This window comes from Chanos chanos, chromosome 3 (assembly GCF_902362185.1).
Source record: "Chanos chanos chromosome 3, fChaCha1.1, whole genome shotgun sequence".
Lineage (NCBI taxonomy): Eukaryota > Metazoa > Chordata > Actinopteri > Gonorynchiformes > Chanidae > Chanos > Chanos chanos.
The window spans coordinates 14,096,416-14,115,078 of record NC_044497.1 but is presented as its reverse complement, the minus strand read 5'-3'; the positions used below and the strand labels follow the sequence as shown (position 1 = coordinate 14,115,078).

The 18,663-nt window shown below is 41.0% G+C and overlaps 1 protein-coding gene across 1 annotated transcript; it reads left to right on the top strand.

Annotated features, from left to right (window-relative positions):
• Nucleotides 1-1,605: 1,605 nt before the first annotated feature.
• On the top strand, nucleotides 1,606-13,058 carry plppr4b (phospholipid phosphatase related 4b). The gene is made up of 8 exons (XM_030769445.1): nucleotides 1,606-1,683; nucleotides 5,529-5,714; nucleotides 8,218-8,347; nucleotides 8,709-8,904; nucleotides 10,322-10,379; nucleotides 11,169-11,342; nucleotides 11,598-12,750; nucleotides 12,826-13,058. Exons 1-8 carry the CDS (start codon nucleotides 1,606-1,608, stop codon nucleotides 13,056-13,058), a joined length of 2,208 nt encoding a protein of 735 aa, XP_030625305.1.
• The last annotated feature ends 5,605 nt before the right edge of the window (nucleotides 13,059-18,663 follow it).

The window sequence follows — 18,663 nt, the reverse complement described above, 5'->3', positions numbered from 1 at the left end:
ATATACTAACATGTTGAACAGGGAGGTGCGGGGAAAAAGAAAAAAAAAACCTCAATGATGACAATACCGAAATGTATGCATTTAGGAAAGGCTATAAGAGAATTTCAAATTCAAAATGGCTTTGAATAAACTTTGGGGCACTTTCAGGTCATTGACTGTCAAGTGAAAACACCTTGGCTGCATTAATAAGACTCTGACAACCAGTCAGGCTATTCATCCATTGTCAAAGAAACTGATCTCTCACTCAGATTTGGACTTTAAAAATGTTAACACTTTGAGTGCTATTTCAAGGTTGTTGTTTTTTTTTCAAATTTATTACACAAACATGCCCCATCTGTACGGGCAAGCACAACACTAGTGTTGAAAAAAGTCATAGAATGTAATGCATTGGTGTTGCACTAAAGCAAGTGCTGGCATAGGTGAGAAGGTTTTGAAGTATTATAAGTGACATGAGAATCTTTTTGAAAATTAAAGATTTTTCAGTGCCCTTGTGTTAGGGAGAGTATCTGATGTTGTGCTGGTGGCAAAAGTCAGTGTACAGTATCAGGCTAATGAATGAAACAGGGCACATCGCACTACTAACAACATCTCTGGGGTTAGTTTACAGCAAAAGACAGAGGGAGGCATTTAAAAGGCTGAAGAAAAGCTGGAAAGTGCAAAGAACAGGCAGATCTCTGAGGATAATCCGTTTCAGTCGACACAACAACAGTCCAAAGTGGACATGGCTCATCAAGAGGAACATAAATATCCTCAAGTGGCCCATTCAAAGCCCAGACCTGAATCCCATAATATATATATATGTGTGTGTGTGTGTGTGTGTGTGTGTAGCAAGACATGAATCTGCTAGGTACAGATAATTCTCTCCTTGAAAGATTTTTAAGTTTTTGCAAAGAAGACTGGACAAAAGCTAAATGTTGATACTTAACCAGAAACACCTGTGGCAGTCCCTCCTGCAAAAGTAGATCTCAGCAAGTGATGCCAGTTCTTGTGGACACTTAAGGCATCCAGACTTTAAAATTCTTCATTATTTACTGAATATTTAAAATGATTTTTCTCGTAGTGTTATAGTGTATGGTGTGACAATCAGTGAGATAAACTTTAATGCCTGTAGGACATTTTTAAGACTGCAGAAAGAAATGTGTGTATATATGTTGTCAAATAAAATACATCATAATACATTAAATCTAATCACAATGATGCGAAAGTAACGGTATTTTTTTTTCTAGTAACAACGTTTCAGATTCAAAAAGCATGCTGGTATCTTGCGCGTGCGCATAGAGACTCGTGCGCCAAAGGTGGTGGAAAAAAATCTGATGTCATTCTGGTGGCCAATCTATCCGCTCTCACTTTGTAGTCACAGAGTGTTGTCATGGAATGCTGCAGAAGTGTCCTCCAGCGATTATCTTATTAGTGACACGAGGTTTACACTTGGCATAGGCTGCAGAGGTGCATACTGTGGGAAGCCGTACTCACCATCAAAACCTACACGTATGGAACAAGCAGCTGTCGTCCATATCACGTCATACTGTCGAGTGAAGGTAGCCGCGGATATTTAAATACAACAGGTTTCTTTTTTCTTGAACAAGAAGAGTCAGAAATCCTGTCATGTCCACAAGAGAAAGGCTCAAGGGGAAAATGACAAAAGACAGCGTTACCTTGCTGCCTTGTTTTTATTTCGTTGAGGTAAGTAGGATTGCGTCTGCACTGAATAGCATCACCGACTGATGACAGGAAGATTACATCTTATTACTGTAATAGCGAACTTTGCATCCATCTGCACGGGGAATAAGAAATAGAATACTCTTCGGATAATGTCATTTCAACTATATTTTCAAGAGTATTCAGTGACAGTCATATTTACTATATCAGACGTTAAATGTTCATGAAATTAACACTATTATCGAACGTATTTACATTGATTATTTACTGTATTGAACACTCAGATATAAGTTCATTCTTCTGAACATCAGACGTGCACACTGTATTAAAGGGCGATCAGAGAGGAGGAAGCCAGTATGTCTGTTGCAGTTGTAAACATAAATATCTGATGGAAGCATGCGTGCACTTCTGCTAGTCTGCCAAAAGCTATAATAGGAATATAAGGGTTAGAACTTAACCAGAATTCTGGAGACTTAAGACTCTTTACTTGCTTTGGGATATTATCGCTTGTGTGTGTGTATGTGTGTGTGTGTGTGTGTGTGTGTGTGTGTGTGTGTGTGTGAACGTGGTAATGCAGTTAGATTATTACCGTGTATCATTTCTTGAAGTAACCTTCCACGTGTAATACCTTTGATAATAATTCACTTTCAATTTCTGCAAGGAAGGAGTGAGCAAATAAGACTATTCTCATGAAACATCATCACTCTTTAATGAACTGATTCTCTGTGGACAATTCAGATCAGTCAACTAAACCCATGTTGGCATAAGACACAATGGAGCTTCTAGGACTCTAGATAAGCAAGATGAAAAAGTAATGAGTTCTTGTTCTGTTAATTAAAACGAGTCATACTTAGCTGTATTTTGTGGTCACTAGGTATGTAGTTCATTAGGTTACTGTTTCTTAGGAGCTTTAGGTGATTGAAATCATCTCATCACCTATTCTTGTCATAACAGTTCACACAGGGAAATAACAACTTTGTTTACCTGAGATGTACCGGTTCTGCTTGTGAAGAAGAATGAGGGGTTAATATCCTCATAATTTTATGGGATGAACTATACTCCCTTAGGCAGTCTGACTGGAGAGACAGCTGTATTCTTTTTTTCTTTTCTTTCCATTTTGTGTGTGTGTGTGTGTGTGTGTGTGTGTGTATTGTGGGGCCATGAGGAATTGGAGCATATGTAGGCCAATGGGACACACAGAATGGAGGCAAGTCAGCTTTCCAGGGCTGAATTAAAAAAAAAAAAAACACAGTGAAGAGGGCTTGAACTGTTCAGTGGTTACATATGAGGATCCCACAGAGAGACACTGCATAGAGACTGTCACTGTCATTCAATCATTAATTCATCTATCCAACCATCCATTCATTTCAAACTGTCTGTTTTAGAATCTTGGAGTTACCTCAGCAAAACTACACATGCCACTCGTCAGCAGGAAACTCTGTCACTCAAGTAAAGCCAGCCACACATGACAACACGAATTCCTCACTGGGAGTCATTACATTTATTCTTACTGTAGACACAGCAGGGGAGATACACTCCAGAAATCACAGGCTTCATACTCCCACCTCTTAATGAACACACTAAACCACAGGCAACCAACGGTTACCCAGCCACTTCCCTGTCCTTCAGGTCTCTGATGTTAGGTCGTCTACTCAGCAGGGCTGTGTCCATGTAATGATGAGCTGTAGTTTTGAGCTCTAACGAGTGAGTGAAGTCCATGGCCGTTACACACACCTCCACTCTGCCTGCTTTCATAGCACAAGTGTCTTATGGATCTAAAAATAACCACCAGCTAAGACTGCCCACCCTCCGTTTGTACCCATCCATTATTGTACCCATTCCTTTTTTTTTTTCTTTTTTATTCACAGTCATTTGAAATGAGATAAGCCTGAGTAAGAAAAAAAAAGAGAGGAGACGTTTGTTCTCTCGCTAAGGCTGAGTGACAGTCAAATACATAAGTTTCATTCAATTATTCCTGTTCATGATGGTCGCTTTCACATGTGTACGCTAAGCCCCTTACAAATGGAATCATCATATTACAGTTTGAGTGTTCCATATAATGCAGGCTCAGTGTGGCAAGTTTTTTTTTGTCTCCGAATTCATATTTAGTGACAGTTTCAGTTACAGTGAACACTCTCGCGTTAAAATGGCACCGGAAAATTTTCATCCGCGTAGTTGTCAGGACTCCTTATATTATCATTAACATTTTAGTCTGCTGTTCAGGGATGACTGTGTCAGTGTGTTATGCAGTAAAAAGTAAATCGGTCATGAAGTTCACAACTGCTTGATATGCAGAGTGGTACAGTAAGCAGCTGCCCGCTGCATGCTGATGCTGCAGTGTTTTCGTTTTAGTGGAGGTGCTATTACTGACCTACATTTCTCCCCCATGCATCAGCACATGGAAGATGTGTGAAAGGCGCCCAGCCTCTGCTGAGCCAAGAGCTCCCAAAAAAGCCCCAAAAACACTTTTACTTGGTTTTAGTCTTAAATTACATCTCTCAGTTCTCTCTCAATGAAGAAAGTGGACATTTGTTTTGGCAAGACTACATTACAAATTTTGGAATAGATCTTGCTCTGATAATGACCTCCAGTAGGTTTCCCTGGATTCATGAGTGGCACAACATGAATATTTGAACATTTCAACATTTTTTGTTGCAATGGCTTGTCACTTTTTTGAGATTTATGAAATGGGCTGTGGAGATGAAGTAAATAAGACGCATGGTAGAAAACACATTTTTGGGTCCTAATATTAGCGAAATTTGTGGTCTGTCTTATCTGTGTGTGTGTCTGTTTGAAGTCAGTAGCAGATCTGTAAGCTTTCTCTGGCTCAGTGGGAGTCAGTTTAGCATTCCTCACATCAAGAGAAAGCCTTCTTCACAGTCAACAGCAGGGGGTCTTTCACATTCTGCTCATAACACTGGCCATTTAAGCATGAATATGACATTACAGTATAAAAGTCCCCATGACCAGATTCAAAGCGCATGGCCCACCACAGCCCAGGGATGAGCCCTCACTTTAGTGGGTTAGGATGCTTATAGGACTTTGGGACTCTATACTGGTTCATAAAGGGTTAAGTTTTCGTGTTTTAAAAGATCCCATTTTCTCTCCCATCTAGTCTCAGATTGGTTGTAGCTACTCTCCTGACCTTTTCACTGTCGCTCTACGGTGTTAGTCTTAAATCCCTCATTTTTTCAGCATGCGTCAGGACCTAATATCAATTTGCAGTCCTCAGTTTTCTTTGAAAGTCGCCCTGTCTCTGCACCTCTCTTGGCTCACACAGTGCATCTGGGCTCCTCTCTTTCTCTGTCAGCATAGTATACGAATAAGCATTGAGTGTAGTATCCAGAGAGGGACTGTCTCTAAGGAGACCAGGGTTTCAGAGCACTTAAAGATAATTACTTGGCTGTGTACTGGAGCTATGGCATGTCAGTGAGAGAGGCATACAATGATGCATTCTCCTTCAGTCAGAAAAAAAAGAAACCCACTTCATTACTGAAATATTCTACCAAAGAAGCTTTTAATGATATGTGTTATGGTTCCCTTCAGACTGGCTGTGTTCAATTTCTGATGACTTCTAGACTATGACTTCTGAATTATTAGTTGTATTATTACAGTATATTGTTATCACCTTTCACTGTGATCTGCTTTGGACTAAACAAACATCTGAAAAAGAGCCTACATTTTGCGTTTTACTCTTGTCCTCAAGTTTTCCAAAGCACACTGAAGCCACGAGTGTATTTCCATTTTGTATTATTTAGATTGAAGGCCTAGGATTTTGAATAATTCACATAGAGGGTAATGTTTTGAAAATGAATTTCTTCACTCGTCCTTTTTATTTTTTTATTTTTTTTTCTGCTGACGCGGGACAGCTGCCCATCCTGGTCTCCTCGGTGGTGAGCCTGTACTTTCTGGAATGGACAGACGTGTTCAAGCCAGTCCGCTCAGGCTTCAGCTGCCACGACCGTAGTCTCAGCCTGCCTTACATCGAACCCACGCGGGAGGTGGTACCCTTCCTTATGCTCCTCAGCCTCGCCTTCGCTGCCCCCGCCATCACGGTCAGACTCATCTCTCAACCTGTACACGCTTTTGACTTATGACTGTGCATTCATACCTTATACTTAATAAGCGGAGTTTCCCTCCTCCTGCACTGTTGTGTCTGCTTCTGTGTTTGCTGAACGCCACTTGTGTTTCCACTGATGCCGTGCTTCGGTTGAGTTGTGTGAACACGGCAAGTTGTGACAGACAGCAATTTGTGTTTGGTCTGCAAAGGGTAGCGTGATGCTTTTTTGGCCGAGAGGTTTTAGCCTGACGTGAGCGCCCCTTCTGACTCAGTCAAAAGACAATAAAAAAGACATCCATTGGCCTTACTGAAAGAATGTTGAAAGATCGATTGCTGATAGACATGAGTGTCCTCTGAGTTCTTTATACTGTAGAGCTGTGTGATATGTTTGACAGAGAATTGCCTTTATCTCTTTTGATGTTGTTGTATTACTCCTGGCTAAGTAGCACCAAGAGATCTACAAGGAGGCCTCATATGAAGGCCTGAGGAGGGTAGAACATTGATGTATAAAATATCATAGTGAAAGGAAATATATCAAGCTGCTTATAAGGCTACAACCCCGAGCTTCAGCTTCTAACATATTTTTTTGTTTTATTTTATAGTCTGGATAAAATTGCTCGGCGTCGGTTTTTTGACGCTTTTGTGATAAATCTATGTTATTCTTTCTTTTTCCCTTGGTGTGAATGAAATATGCTCTTTTTCATACCCAGATATTTATGAGATGATCGTAGCCGTATATCTGAGAGTTTTATAATCTGTTGTACGCTGGGTCCTTTTAAGAATATCTCCAATGAAATATTAAACCCTCTGTAACCAACAGAAAAATAAAGGATTTTATTAATGGCCTTTCCAAGCTCTTTTGGACATTAATAAAACTCTACGTTAGGGCCCCGATGACGCAGTCTTTTGGCTTTTCTTAGTAACTTGTGCCTGCTTTGGGGAGGTTCTGTCAGATTCTCTCACTGTTACAAGCTGTGCGCTGTCAGCTATCACTGCTACCCACTCCAGAGCACAATGAGAGCATCAGTGCCAAGCAAGCTGCTCTTTCTCTGAGGACCACAACATGACCTAGCGAATCTCTTTTTACCCCACAAAATCCCCCCCCCCCCCCACCTCATTCATGCGGCCCCGTATGTTAATGGCTGGTCTCAAAACGATAGACCAGCGTTTTTACGTGGGATTCTATGTGTTTTGTGGAACATCCTATATTCACAACAGTACAGATTTTCCTGGGTCATTTATGCATTTCTCAAGGTAAATTAGTCATATGTAATGGAAACTCTCCGATGGTTAAATAGGTTTGAACTCTATTTAGAGTGACACCACTGTCATGGGTCAGGCAAAGTGCCCTGTCTTGTGTTCTGTTTCTTTTCTCTTATGTAGATCTCTGTGATCCCCCCGGGACTTGACTCATCTATTCCTTATAGCTTGTCAAAAATAATTTGAAACATTATCAGATGTAATGTACATTATGTCCGTAGTCTGAGTGATTCAAAGTAATCTAAATGAATTGGATTGGACACTCTGTACGGATTAAACAGTGCTAAAACAGTGGAGATAATGAGTACAGCATGGAAGCTATTTCCACTAATTAAAGAATTCAGTTCCTGTACTGAGCATGGAGAGCTCAATGTGTCACAAAAATCACCCTCCATGGCCTGATTCATTGGCTGTTTAGCGCTTTACCCCCCCGTAAAAGGTTTATATGCATTACACTGATATTACACTCTGTTCCATAAATTGTGCAAACATTGGTTGTTATATTATTAATTATTACATTAGTTCTAACCCAATTCATACGCTTGTTTTTGTCTCTGCATCTGTGTTTGTCTAGAAACTGTTTACATCATACGACAGATTTAGCATCAGGCAGGAAGTCACAGTGGGTACTATGGTTTAGCCAGTGCTCTGACTGTTGGTGAGAAGTCTGTTTGTGTGGGATTGGAAGAGTCTGATACAGAGAGCTATAGAGAGAACTGCATGCTCTCCGGGCCCATATTGAGGTCCAAACGTGGCCGTGACTTAAGTAAAGGCTCAGCCTGTGTCCTCAGCACCTGCTCCGCTAAGACAAAGTGTCGATTCCCACTGACATCCAACACATGGTCCCGGTGAGATTTAAACTCCTCACCTGGTCATCAAAGCCACTCGGCACGGGAGAAATTCCAGTTGGCGCGCCCAGACGCTCCGTGTGGAACAATGTGAGCGACTGGGATTAACCCGTTCGTCTCTGGAGGCTGTGTTTACGTGTGTGTTGGTGTGGTGAAGAAGCGGAGAGACCCTAGAGAATATGAATAGAGCCACAGTGCAAGGGAAATGTGTTTTTAATAGTAAATTGTCACTGTAATCTTAGTTCAGGAGTTTTGTGAGAAATTTGAGTGGAGGAAGTCGTGAAAAGAGATAGAGGTGAAAAGGCAAACCTGCAACGGAGGAACATTTGATCTTTTTTTTTTTATCTCCACACCCTGCTTCCTCTGACACGGTTACTCTTGTGTCCGCAGATAATGATCGGGGAGGGGATTCTCTTCTGCTGTCTGTCCAGGAGTCACGGCGGACCTGGTGCTGAGGCTGACATCAACGCAGCTGGCTGCAACTTTAACTCATTCATTCGTCGCGTTGTCAGGTTTGTGGGTAGGTGCTTTTTTTAAAGGATGTCACCCTCTGCAGGGCTGCGATAATGACCCTGTAGTGTGAAGCGTTTGTTCTGAAGCAGCAGTAGCTTGCAGTATTCATAAAATGTAATGCAGATAGACACAACCAAAAACTGATAATGATTACCTCAATCTTAAATGTCGTAACTCATAATGTAGGACACATCATGGTAATTATGTTATTGTAAAATCCATAACAGCTATCTGACATAATGTTTTAACATCCTTGCACTAAAACTGCTGAGAAATTACTGTGTCTTGCCCGTAAACAGTATCATATCAGATGCCTGAATTCTCTCATATTATGAAGGAAAGTGTTACCTCTGTGTTTCTGTACTTAGGCGTCCACGTGTTTGGTCTGTGTGCCACGGCTCTTGTAACTGACATCATCCAGTTGTCGACGGGCTATCCTGCACCATACTTTCTCACCGTTTGCAAACCCAACTACACCCATCTGAACACCTCCTGTGATGAGAACTCCTTCATTATGGATGACATCTGCTCTGGAGCGGACTCCGCCATAATCAACGCTGGCAGGTAGCTCTCTAAACTTTGAATTACAATATGGAGAAGAAAAGGCCTCATTAATAGCTCAGCTGAATGTGATATGTTTAAATACCCATTCTTGACAGCTGGCAGTGTTACTATTTTTTCAATGTATTTGGGCTCAAAGAAAATTTAGATAAGATACAGTTAAGGAAGTTAAGGAATCTATGGACTCCAAAAAAATGTGTTCTTTAAATCAAATGACAGTCTATCAGTACTTTCCATGTGTTTCTCGGGAGATAACGTCGGGCTTGGGTCGGAAATCTACAGTGTCGTATTTGCACATGAAGGCTAACAAGCGCAAGGGCTCAGACAAATACCGCTCACGCTCTTTCGGAGTCTAAGAATAACAGCCCTTTAATGAGGTTTCAAAGGGAGTGCTACTCTGATGTTTGCATGTTAATTCGGATACAAAAACAAAAAAAAAGATTTGTCCTGCTTTCTGCTTTAAAATAATTGGAGACATAAGTTTGAAATTCTCAGGGCTTCTGAACAGCTACAGGTCATTTTACAGTGTGATGTAGACATGGACTGGTTATTAAATGATTCTGTGTGACGTGTTCTAAAAAAGTCTTTGTCATCCTAATGACACAGTCACTTTACCTTATCAGCGTTGCCCCAAAAAAAGCACTATTTCTTTTAAATCTTCAGATTTAAAATAAATGAAAGCACCTTTTATCACGACAGCTAGCGGCCTACGTAACAGCTCCTATGAAAGTTGGATTTTTTTACTTTGTCAGTGATGGGTAATGGGAAAAAAGCAGGGTGGAGCTTTATTTGTCCTTTAAACACACAGGGGAAACAGACCGTTACGTTAAGCTCAGGAGAGAAAATGCTTAAAAACAGGCATTGGTCCTGTCAGCAAACACTGTGTCTCTCAGTTATATTGTATCACATTATGATACCTAATTACAACAGGCCTGCAGGGAGTCCTTGAAAGGTTTGCATTAAAGCCTTTGTGCTGGTCGGTTTATACAGTAAAGAAACTAATAAGATTTTAATAACCTTAAACAGCATTTATTTTGCCCTGCAGTTAAGTATAGGGCAGCACGCAGTGAAATCCATATTAGTTTATCAGTCTGCAATTATCTGTTGCTTAAAGATGGTCTTGTCTTGCAAACGGATGGTAGCCGGACTGTTTAGGTTAAGGTAGTCCAAAGCCTTGAATGATTAGAGGGTTTATTCTTCATACCTGTGATGTCTGAACAGACTCTTACTGACCTCACATACTTGGGATTCTGAAGGACTAATTTCTACTGTGTATCTGTATCCACAGTAACTTAAGTACTGTATTTGTATGCCAAGGATGAATGTTTGTGATTATTTTTGCTCGGTCATGAGGCACTGTGATGCTGTATGTAAGTTGTGCCCCCACCTGACACCCCCCCTTCACCTTCTTCATTTTCAGGAAATCCTTTCCCTCTCAGCATGCGACACTGGCATCCTTTGCTGCTGTCTACATATCTGTGAGTAACATCTACTGTGCACATCACAGTTTCTAACGTCTCACCTGGAGAAACAGCCTCCCGTGTTGAGTCTGACACTCAGACAAGTCTTTACTCTACCCTTTTATGTCCAATCTACAGCATTAAACCCATAGTCTGCATGGGGTTTTGATATCCAAACAGAAGAACTTTTCATTTTCTTCACATGAATTTCCATTAGTCTCAGTGGAGTCACTTTTTAGTTGTCTGTCAGTAAAACAACAACAAAAAAAAAATGCAGTGGTTCAATACACCATTTCCAGCAAAGTCACTGTCATTGAGAGTTTTGCAATGAACAGCAAAGCAACCAGTGTGTGCGTCCGTAGTCTGCATAGTCAACAGAGGACAGCACACAGGAGTGATGAATCTGGAGTTATAATAAAGTGACACGGCGGGAGTGAGAACGCTGACTCATGCCTATTGAAACACAACCAGTCAATACTGAGGCTCTTCCAACAGAGACAGTGACGTGGTCTGTTTACCAAAACAGTGACGGTGAATACACAGGCAGCATTTTATTCATTCAAAGCTTAATGTCGGTCTCTGCAAAGACAAATGGGATTTATGTGCCAATTCGTTAGGTATTATTATACAGACTAAATCAATTACGTGTAATCTTCAAAGTCAGGTTCAAGGCAGAGCAGCAGTTCTACCTAGAGCCATATAAACACCTAGCACACACAAAATTTATCTTCAAATTGTTGTCTTTGATTATCATTGATTATCATTATTATGGATGATAGTTATAAGAGCATCCCTGTGGTTATTTAGATGTATTTCAACAGTACCCTGACTGACTCCTCTAAGCTGCTGAAGCCTCTGCTGGTCTTCTCCTACATCATCTGTGCTATTATCTGTGGACTGACTCGTATTATCCAGCACAAGAACCACGCCATCGACGTCTACTTGGGCTTCCTCCTGGGAGGAGCAATTGCTGTTTACCTGGTGAGAATTGACTTTAATTTGTGTAAAATTGTGTAAAATTCTTCCAAAGTTTGGTTTTGAGTCTTTATAAATCTCTAGGGCTTTGACAATTGCTGTATCTAAATTTATCATTAGCACTACTCACTATTGAAATTAACATTTCACGACTGTTTTTCACGGTTCTTTGTTTATGTATATGTCAGACAACACAATGTGTGACCATGTTTGTAGAGATTAATTTTAGTCCTTTTTAATGACTTAAATTCCTGTTTTCAGGGGCTTTATGCCGTGGGGAATTTCCAACCTAGTGAGGAGAAGTCAAGTGTGGAGCCTGAGACAAGGGTTCACTGCAGGTCTCTGCCTGAACTCAGACAGCAGGTCGGCCACCACCTGCCGGCCAAGTGCAACAGCAATTGTGACGGTCTCTCCTCTGCCCACTCAGAGGGTATCCTGCACCGTGGCCAGCCTCTCCGAGAGACAGGTTCTCTCACCAGCCTGAGGACAACCAGTGCCGACGTGGAGGTCCTCACACCGCGTGGCCCCATAGGTAAAGAGAATATGGTGACTTTTAGCCACACTCTCCCCAGAGCACATACGCCTGCGATTGATGAGGCAGCCCGACGAAACGCCACCATCCACACCTCCATGGATTCCAGTCGCTCGAAGCAACTTCTCTCGCAGTGGAAGAGCAAGAACGAGAATCGCAAACTCTCACTGCAGACTATGGATCCTTCCACCGGTCAGTCACCCCCCAGCTGCATGGAGGTCCGTTCCAGTTCTGAGCCCTCTGCTGTGGGTGTTAACGGCGAGCACCAGGGCCCTTCCAGCCAGTACCTCAAACTGGCCACCGGCAGCACCACGCTCCCTACTAACCCCAGCGGCATTGCCGGAGGAGCTCGTGTGTCCATCCAGTCCCGACCAGGCTCTTCACAGCTGGTCCACATCCCAGAGGAGACCCAGGAGCATGTCAATGCATCTCCCAAATGTGCAAACGCCCGTGACAAATGGATGAAGAGCATGGAGAAGAGCTGCTCAGCGGCAGCTGCAGCAGCCAACAGGACTAACGGCCAGCCTCGCATTATGCAGGTCATTGCTATGTCTAAGCAGCAGGGTCTGCTCCCTGCCAGTTCTCAGAGCTTCGATAACAGCATGCTCAGCTGCAACAGTTCAGGCCACTACAAAACACTGATGGAACAGGAGTCCAATGCAAGCCAGGCTTCTACGGGAAGTATCGTCAGAGTGGAGGCTCACCCAGAGAACGGCCGGCCTGCGGTGCAGCCTCCCCCCAGTGACGGCAGTGGCTCGTGGAAACTCAAGTCCCACAGCAGCCTACGTCAGTCCTTTGAGCTAAACGACTTGAACAGGGACTCTGAGAGCTCGGACGGAGGAATGCTGAGGGACGGATACGGCTCCACGGACAGGAAAAGGAGTAATTCCGGCGCACCCATTCCCGTCACTGTCCCCACGGTCCCCACCGTCTCTGCCGTCTCCACGGTCTCCACAGTCTCCAACACCTGCATGAACCACCACCCCCACCAGAGCATCTCTACCATCCGCGTGACCCCTATGGAAGGGGGGGAGATAAGTTCAGAGGGCCATTCTTTGGCTCCTAGTCGAGACTCCACTCTCCGTAGGAAAGGAAACATGATCCTTATCCCAGAAAGAGGGAATAGCCCAGACAACACTAGGAACATTTTCTACAAAGGCACATCATCCACTCCAGCTCTCAAAGAGTAGCTAGCATCCTCCATAGTGTGGCCTTTTTCATCAGATATTACTAAGTTAGCAGTGCAACAACAGTGCAAGGGCGTTTGCACTCCTGGTTATGTTAAAACGGAGTTATGTATGTGTCTGTGTAATTATGTGTTGTTTTAATTTATGGATTGAGCATGTACCAGTTGTTTCTAAAGTAGCTGTGGTCACACAAAAGCACAGACTGTGAGGTATCGTGATGCTGTTTACTCCTTTTATAATGAGAAAATTTATTGTGGACTATTGTGTTGTAAACACATGCCGATTCTGTGACTCTGTATGACACACTGTGAAGTTGAAAATGTGCCATGTTTTAAAAGAGATAACCTCAAATATTTCATGTAGAGGTCAGAGGTCATAATCATTGTGATTTTTTTTTTTTTTTTTTTTACTTTAATCCAAATTGGTGTATACATCTCAAATATTTCACATAGATGTCAGAGATTAGTTTTTTTTTTTTCCATTTTAAACAAGATTGGTGCTATCCCACCTTTACTCTCAAAAGAAAATGCTTGTCTGAGAATCCGATTGTCATGAGAGTCACAATACACCCCGAACTGTGGAACTTGAAAAGGAAAAAAAAAAATGACACTGTACTCTTAGCTGTGCACTCCTCTAAAAAAACTGTGTTGTGAGAAGCTTTTAATGACCATAAGTGCTTACAATATTTTCTGTAGCAGATACTCTAGATTCATTACTATATACACTGCACTATTTGTCTGCTACCCTTTGCAATATAAATGTTGTTTTGGTAACTGATGATAATAGAATCTTATGTAGCTGTGTTACATAAGGTTGGGGCAGGCTGTTCTCCTCATGGAGGGCTGCATTTCCACTGAATTTTTTTTCCAGCCTTAATTTAACACACCTGAATCTAATATCCAGAGGCTCCTTATTGCTTACATCAGGTGTGTTTTAAGTAGCGTTGAAGAGAAAAAAAAAACATGGAAAAGTATGGCTTTCCCCAACTTACACATGCTTTTTATAATTTAACTTTTTTTTAAAGAAAAACATTTTTTTTCTCAATATAATTATGTCTGTGTTAACAGCAAATGACAATGCCTCAAGCAGAAGTATAGGTGCTGTCCATGCACCCTGTCTTTCACTGTGGTAAGGGAAACTCTGTGGTCTCGATGGATCCTTGAGTGTTCTGTGAGATGGAACTGCTTTCTGTGCTCCAGCTGTGTGGTTGAGTGGGCTCCTCTTGTGAGGCACTCTGCTACCACTGTGAGCTCAGTCAAAGTTTAGGTTATTAGGCTTTATATTTGGTCCTTGTTCATTTCTCTCTCGACTTAATGGACGATTATTGTATATCTTAGCTCTCCACTCACCTTTGCTCTCTCACAGGAGCTAAAATTTCTGTCTGAAACCTCTCTCTGAGGATTTTATTCGTTGGGCCATGACTGATTAGTATTAGTTAGAACTGCCTGTTTCTATCAGTATCAGTTCACATGGGTTGGAGCTGAAAAAAAAAGATATTTAAATGTGTTGAGTGAAATTTGTAGTCTTTGAATAGAAGCTGTGAAGGAGAACAAATTGCAGCAGTACTTAGTGTCATATAATATGCTGTATCATCAATTCCTCTAAATACACAGAATCAATTCTTTATTTTAGTAGAAATGGAGACATGTAACATGACTTTAACTTATTGAATTACTGTTATAACTTTTTTAAAACATGTATATTAACGTGCCAAAGGGTATTTTAAAAAAGAACACATGCTGTTTTCCAGTATTTCTATATAAACTTGTATTCTTATACACTACATGATAAAACAAAACAGAACAAAAAATATGCTATAGCTTTGGCATGACTATTTGATATTTGAGAAATGACACTATCATTTTATTTACCTTTTGTAGATGATGCCTTTTTTTTTCTTTCCTTTTTTTTTTTTTTTTTTTTTTGCTGCTGCAGCAATTGTGAATATTTATACTAAAATGAGATATTGTTAGACAATCTTTATAGATATATTGTATGCTTAAAAAAAAAAAAAAGATAGAAGTTAATTATAATTTATACTGTATGTGAAGTAGAGTAGAACAATAACCATCACATCAAAGCTTTGTCAGCTGGTTTCCAATGATGTGTATGGTTGGAGATGATTGCGAGGAGCATGCTCTGCTATGATTATAAGGTGACCTTCCTATGGGGTTCTTTGTATAAGACACGTACTGTCATGACCATTGCAGTTATTTGGCACAGAAAAAAAAAAAAAGTTCAACATCAAAACAGAGAATGAAAAAGCCCATTCTCATGATTAGTTGTGCCAAACATACACCTATAATAGGATAGCTTGAGCAAGATGATGTGATGTGTCAATGTTTAAATAAATGTTTGCTATTAAAACGATTCTCTTCACAGTTTTTCACAGTCATATATATTTGTGTGGTCCTGTTATTTTGTTATTCATACTGTTGTCCAATGCAAGTGCAGTTTCACATTTCGGAGTTTCTGACGGAAGTATCTGTCTGCATGAAATATGCAGGTATGCAGTGTAAATATGGTTGTATGTGGAGGGTAACTTGAGCTGAAAAAAGACTCAAGGTGAAAAAAAAAATATTCCAACTATAACGAACAACCAGTGACTTTTGATCACAGCGATGAATTTTTATCAAAGCCGTGCTTTAAGTGTTCCATCCTCAAAAGGTGTGAAAATTACCCAGGTCAGATAGCCCATATCCCTCCCGATATCAGACACCGCAAAAACTGCGAACACCAAAGCTGCGTCTCTCTATTTATAATCCCGAATTCATGTATTTGATGAGTTTTTGAAGAAAGAAACATTAATTTCACAGTAATTTCGAATATGGATATATGCAGAGGCATTCACGTCACCGCACAAATACACACACACACACAAAGCTCTTTGGATGAATGAGGAGCGCGGCCCCTGCAAGCATTGCCATGTATAATTACCATCACTGAGTCCAAAGTAGGTCGCTGCATTGACCTAAATTGAAAGCAAGTTCTCTCAGTTAAAGCTCCTCTGGAAGGCGCAAATGAAGTGAATCCGAGAAGAAGAGAGACAGGAGTACTTGTAACAGCGCAGTATGCGCTCACATGTGGATTAAACAAACATACACTCTAAAAATTCTCCCAAAAAGCAAGGCTTCCTACTGGTCCAAACTACTGCTGGTTTTTAAACGGTAAAAGCGTCAGATTCCGCTTTTGTAAATAGTACGTGTCAGCTATGTTCTCTCAGCAACCACCATTACTAATGCAGCAACCTTCATGCTGGCATGATGCATAATGAATCGAAATGAAAATGTATGTTTTAATAGTATTGCTAGTGAAACATTTTTAAATATGACAAAGCTGAGAAACACCGATGGAAGGTCCCCTGCCCAAAAAGTTCCCCCTGCACCACTGCACAGATCATTAATGGAAAGAGGATACGGACAAGTTGGTGGTGTGTTGATTAGCATGAAACAGGAGCATGTACCTACTGTAGGTAAACCAACACTCCCTCCCATTTTGCAAATGAGCTTCCAGCTCCTTGCTTGAGCCCAAAAAATACCAGGAAAACCCAGATGTTTCTGAATGAAGTGGGGGGCAGAAGCATGTAATGGGCTTTTTAAATAATTTGTCACTCTATTGCTTGAGATGAATGGAGAATTTGATATTTGGATATGTACCTCTGAATAATATATTGGGCATCTATAAATTATTCACCGTACCCTTGATATCTGCTTTTACTATCGTAACAGCCCGGTGTCCGTCTCTTGATCGAATGCGTGCGTTTATCTGGACCGATTGACAATATTTTAAAAAACAACAAAAGACTTGTTTTGACTGCTGCAGAAATTGCTTGCCAAGCAACTGGAAATTTAACAAGGGAGTCGTAAATGTTGAGGAAAGTTCATTAAAATTAAACTTGCATAAAAAGGGAGGCAGTATTTCTTCTTAAATTGTTTAATAGCATAAACATAGGCCCATAACAATTTCATTCTCTTTGTTTTTTTCCCACCGGTATAGCAAAACGCCAAAGCAATTACAAGGATTCCTTGACCGGAAAAGTATTTCTTTGTAATGTGCCAAAACATCTGACCCATTCTTTTCCCCGAACGCTTATCAACACGCAACAGTCAACATACGACACGTGTGTAGCACCCTGCAGCACATACAGAATATATCTCATATCTCACAAGATCACAGATCTGGCAGTTTTACCGACTGCAAAAGGTGCAAACTCGGAAGAATTCACAAACATTCTGAGTTCAAAGCCATGAACACAGCACAAATCAGCATCATTTTCCATTCGGCTTTAAATGTAAACCGTTGACCTTTCACAGCAGTTATACTTTAAATGAAATAGCCTTCATGTCAATAACTCAAAGCTAAGAAGTATATTCCAACTCTGGACAGATGGCAGATTAAATTTTTCTTCTCCTGGTAACCCCATGACTGCTGTCAGCACTGAAAGGTTAAAGCATTATATCATCTTGTATGCCCCAGAATGGATGCTAACTGGGTGAAAAGACTGACAGGAAAAGCTTGTGGAGTGGTGAGTGTATACAGAATGCCCAACACCACCAGTCTGGCCAGTTTTTCATGCATGGTGGAGCTTTGACCAGGCTCTTACAGATGGTTTGTTCACGCTTAAGTGATCCAAAGGCCTCTGTGCATGCACACATCACTGCGGGCTAATTGCACACAGAGGCAAATATCTCTGTAAAATAAATATCACCAGCAGTTAAAATAATGCCCTTACAAGTTTTTATACTGACAAAGTTCATTAGGGTTGTTGCCCAACACAGCTGTGCCATCTTTGTGGCTGGGCACTGTTTGAATAGGAAAGAAAGGTATCACCCAGACCACAGGTATTGTATGTATGTGTGCTAGCTCAAACAACTGTTGCAACTGACAGGTCAATAAATCTCTGAAATAGTAATAGTAAGGGAGAAAGAGAGAGACAGAGAAAGAGAGAGAGAGAGAGCGAGACAGAGAGAGAGAGAGAGAGAGAGAGAGAGAGAGAGAGAGAGAGAGAGGGAGGGAGAGAGAGAAGCTTATTTCACCAGGATAGAGTAGAGATCTGCTTGAGGCTGCATGGTCTCTATAGAGTCCTAGCCAAACCTGATAGGAAATGACAGGGACCAAAAGCAGGTTAAGACAGAACAAAGAGGAGAAAGGAGAGGGACCTGTCATGGCTCTTTCTGCTCTGTGACAACTAGGTGCCCTTTGCAACTGGACAAAGTTTCATTCATCTAAATCTTCAAACATGTGGCCATTGTCTGTGTATCATTCCTTTAATCCTTCATTTAGGCCTGTGTATCATTCCTTTAATCCTTCAATGAATCTTTCATTCAATGTGTCAAATATTTATTGTGAGTAACTGCTTAATTATTTAGAATTTGTCAAATGATTCATATATATACATATACATATATATATATATAATTTTTTTCCCCCTGATTGTCAGTATGAGCTTAAACCTTGGATGTTGTCAACTTTTAACACAAATTCTTTTTTTGTTTGTTTTTTTGTTTTTTTTATTACCATGGAAATCACCTTTAAACTGATTTGTTTGGATTCTAGTTATGACATAATGCCATAGTAACACGAGGGTAGTTGTTGTGAAACTTGTCAT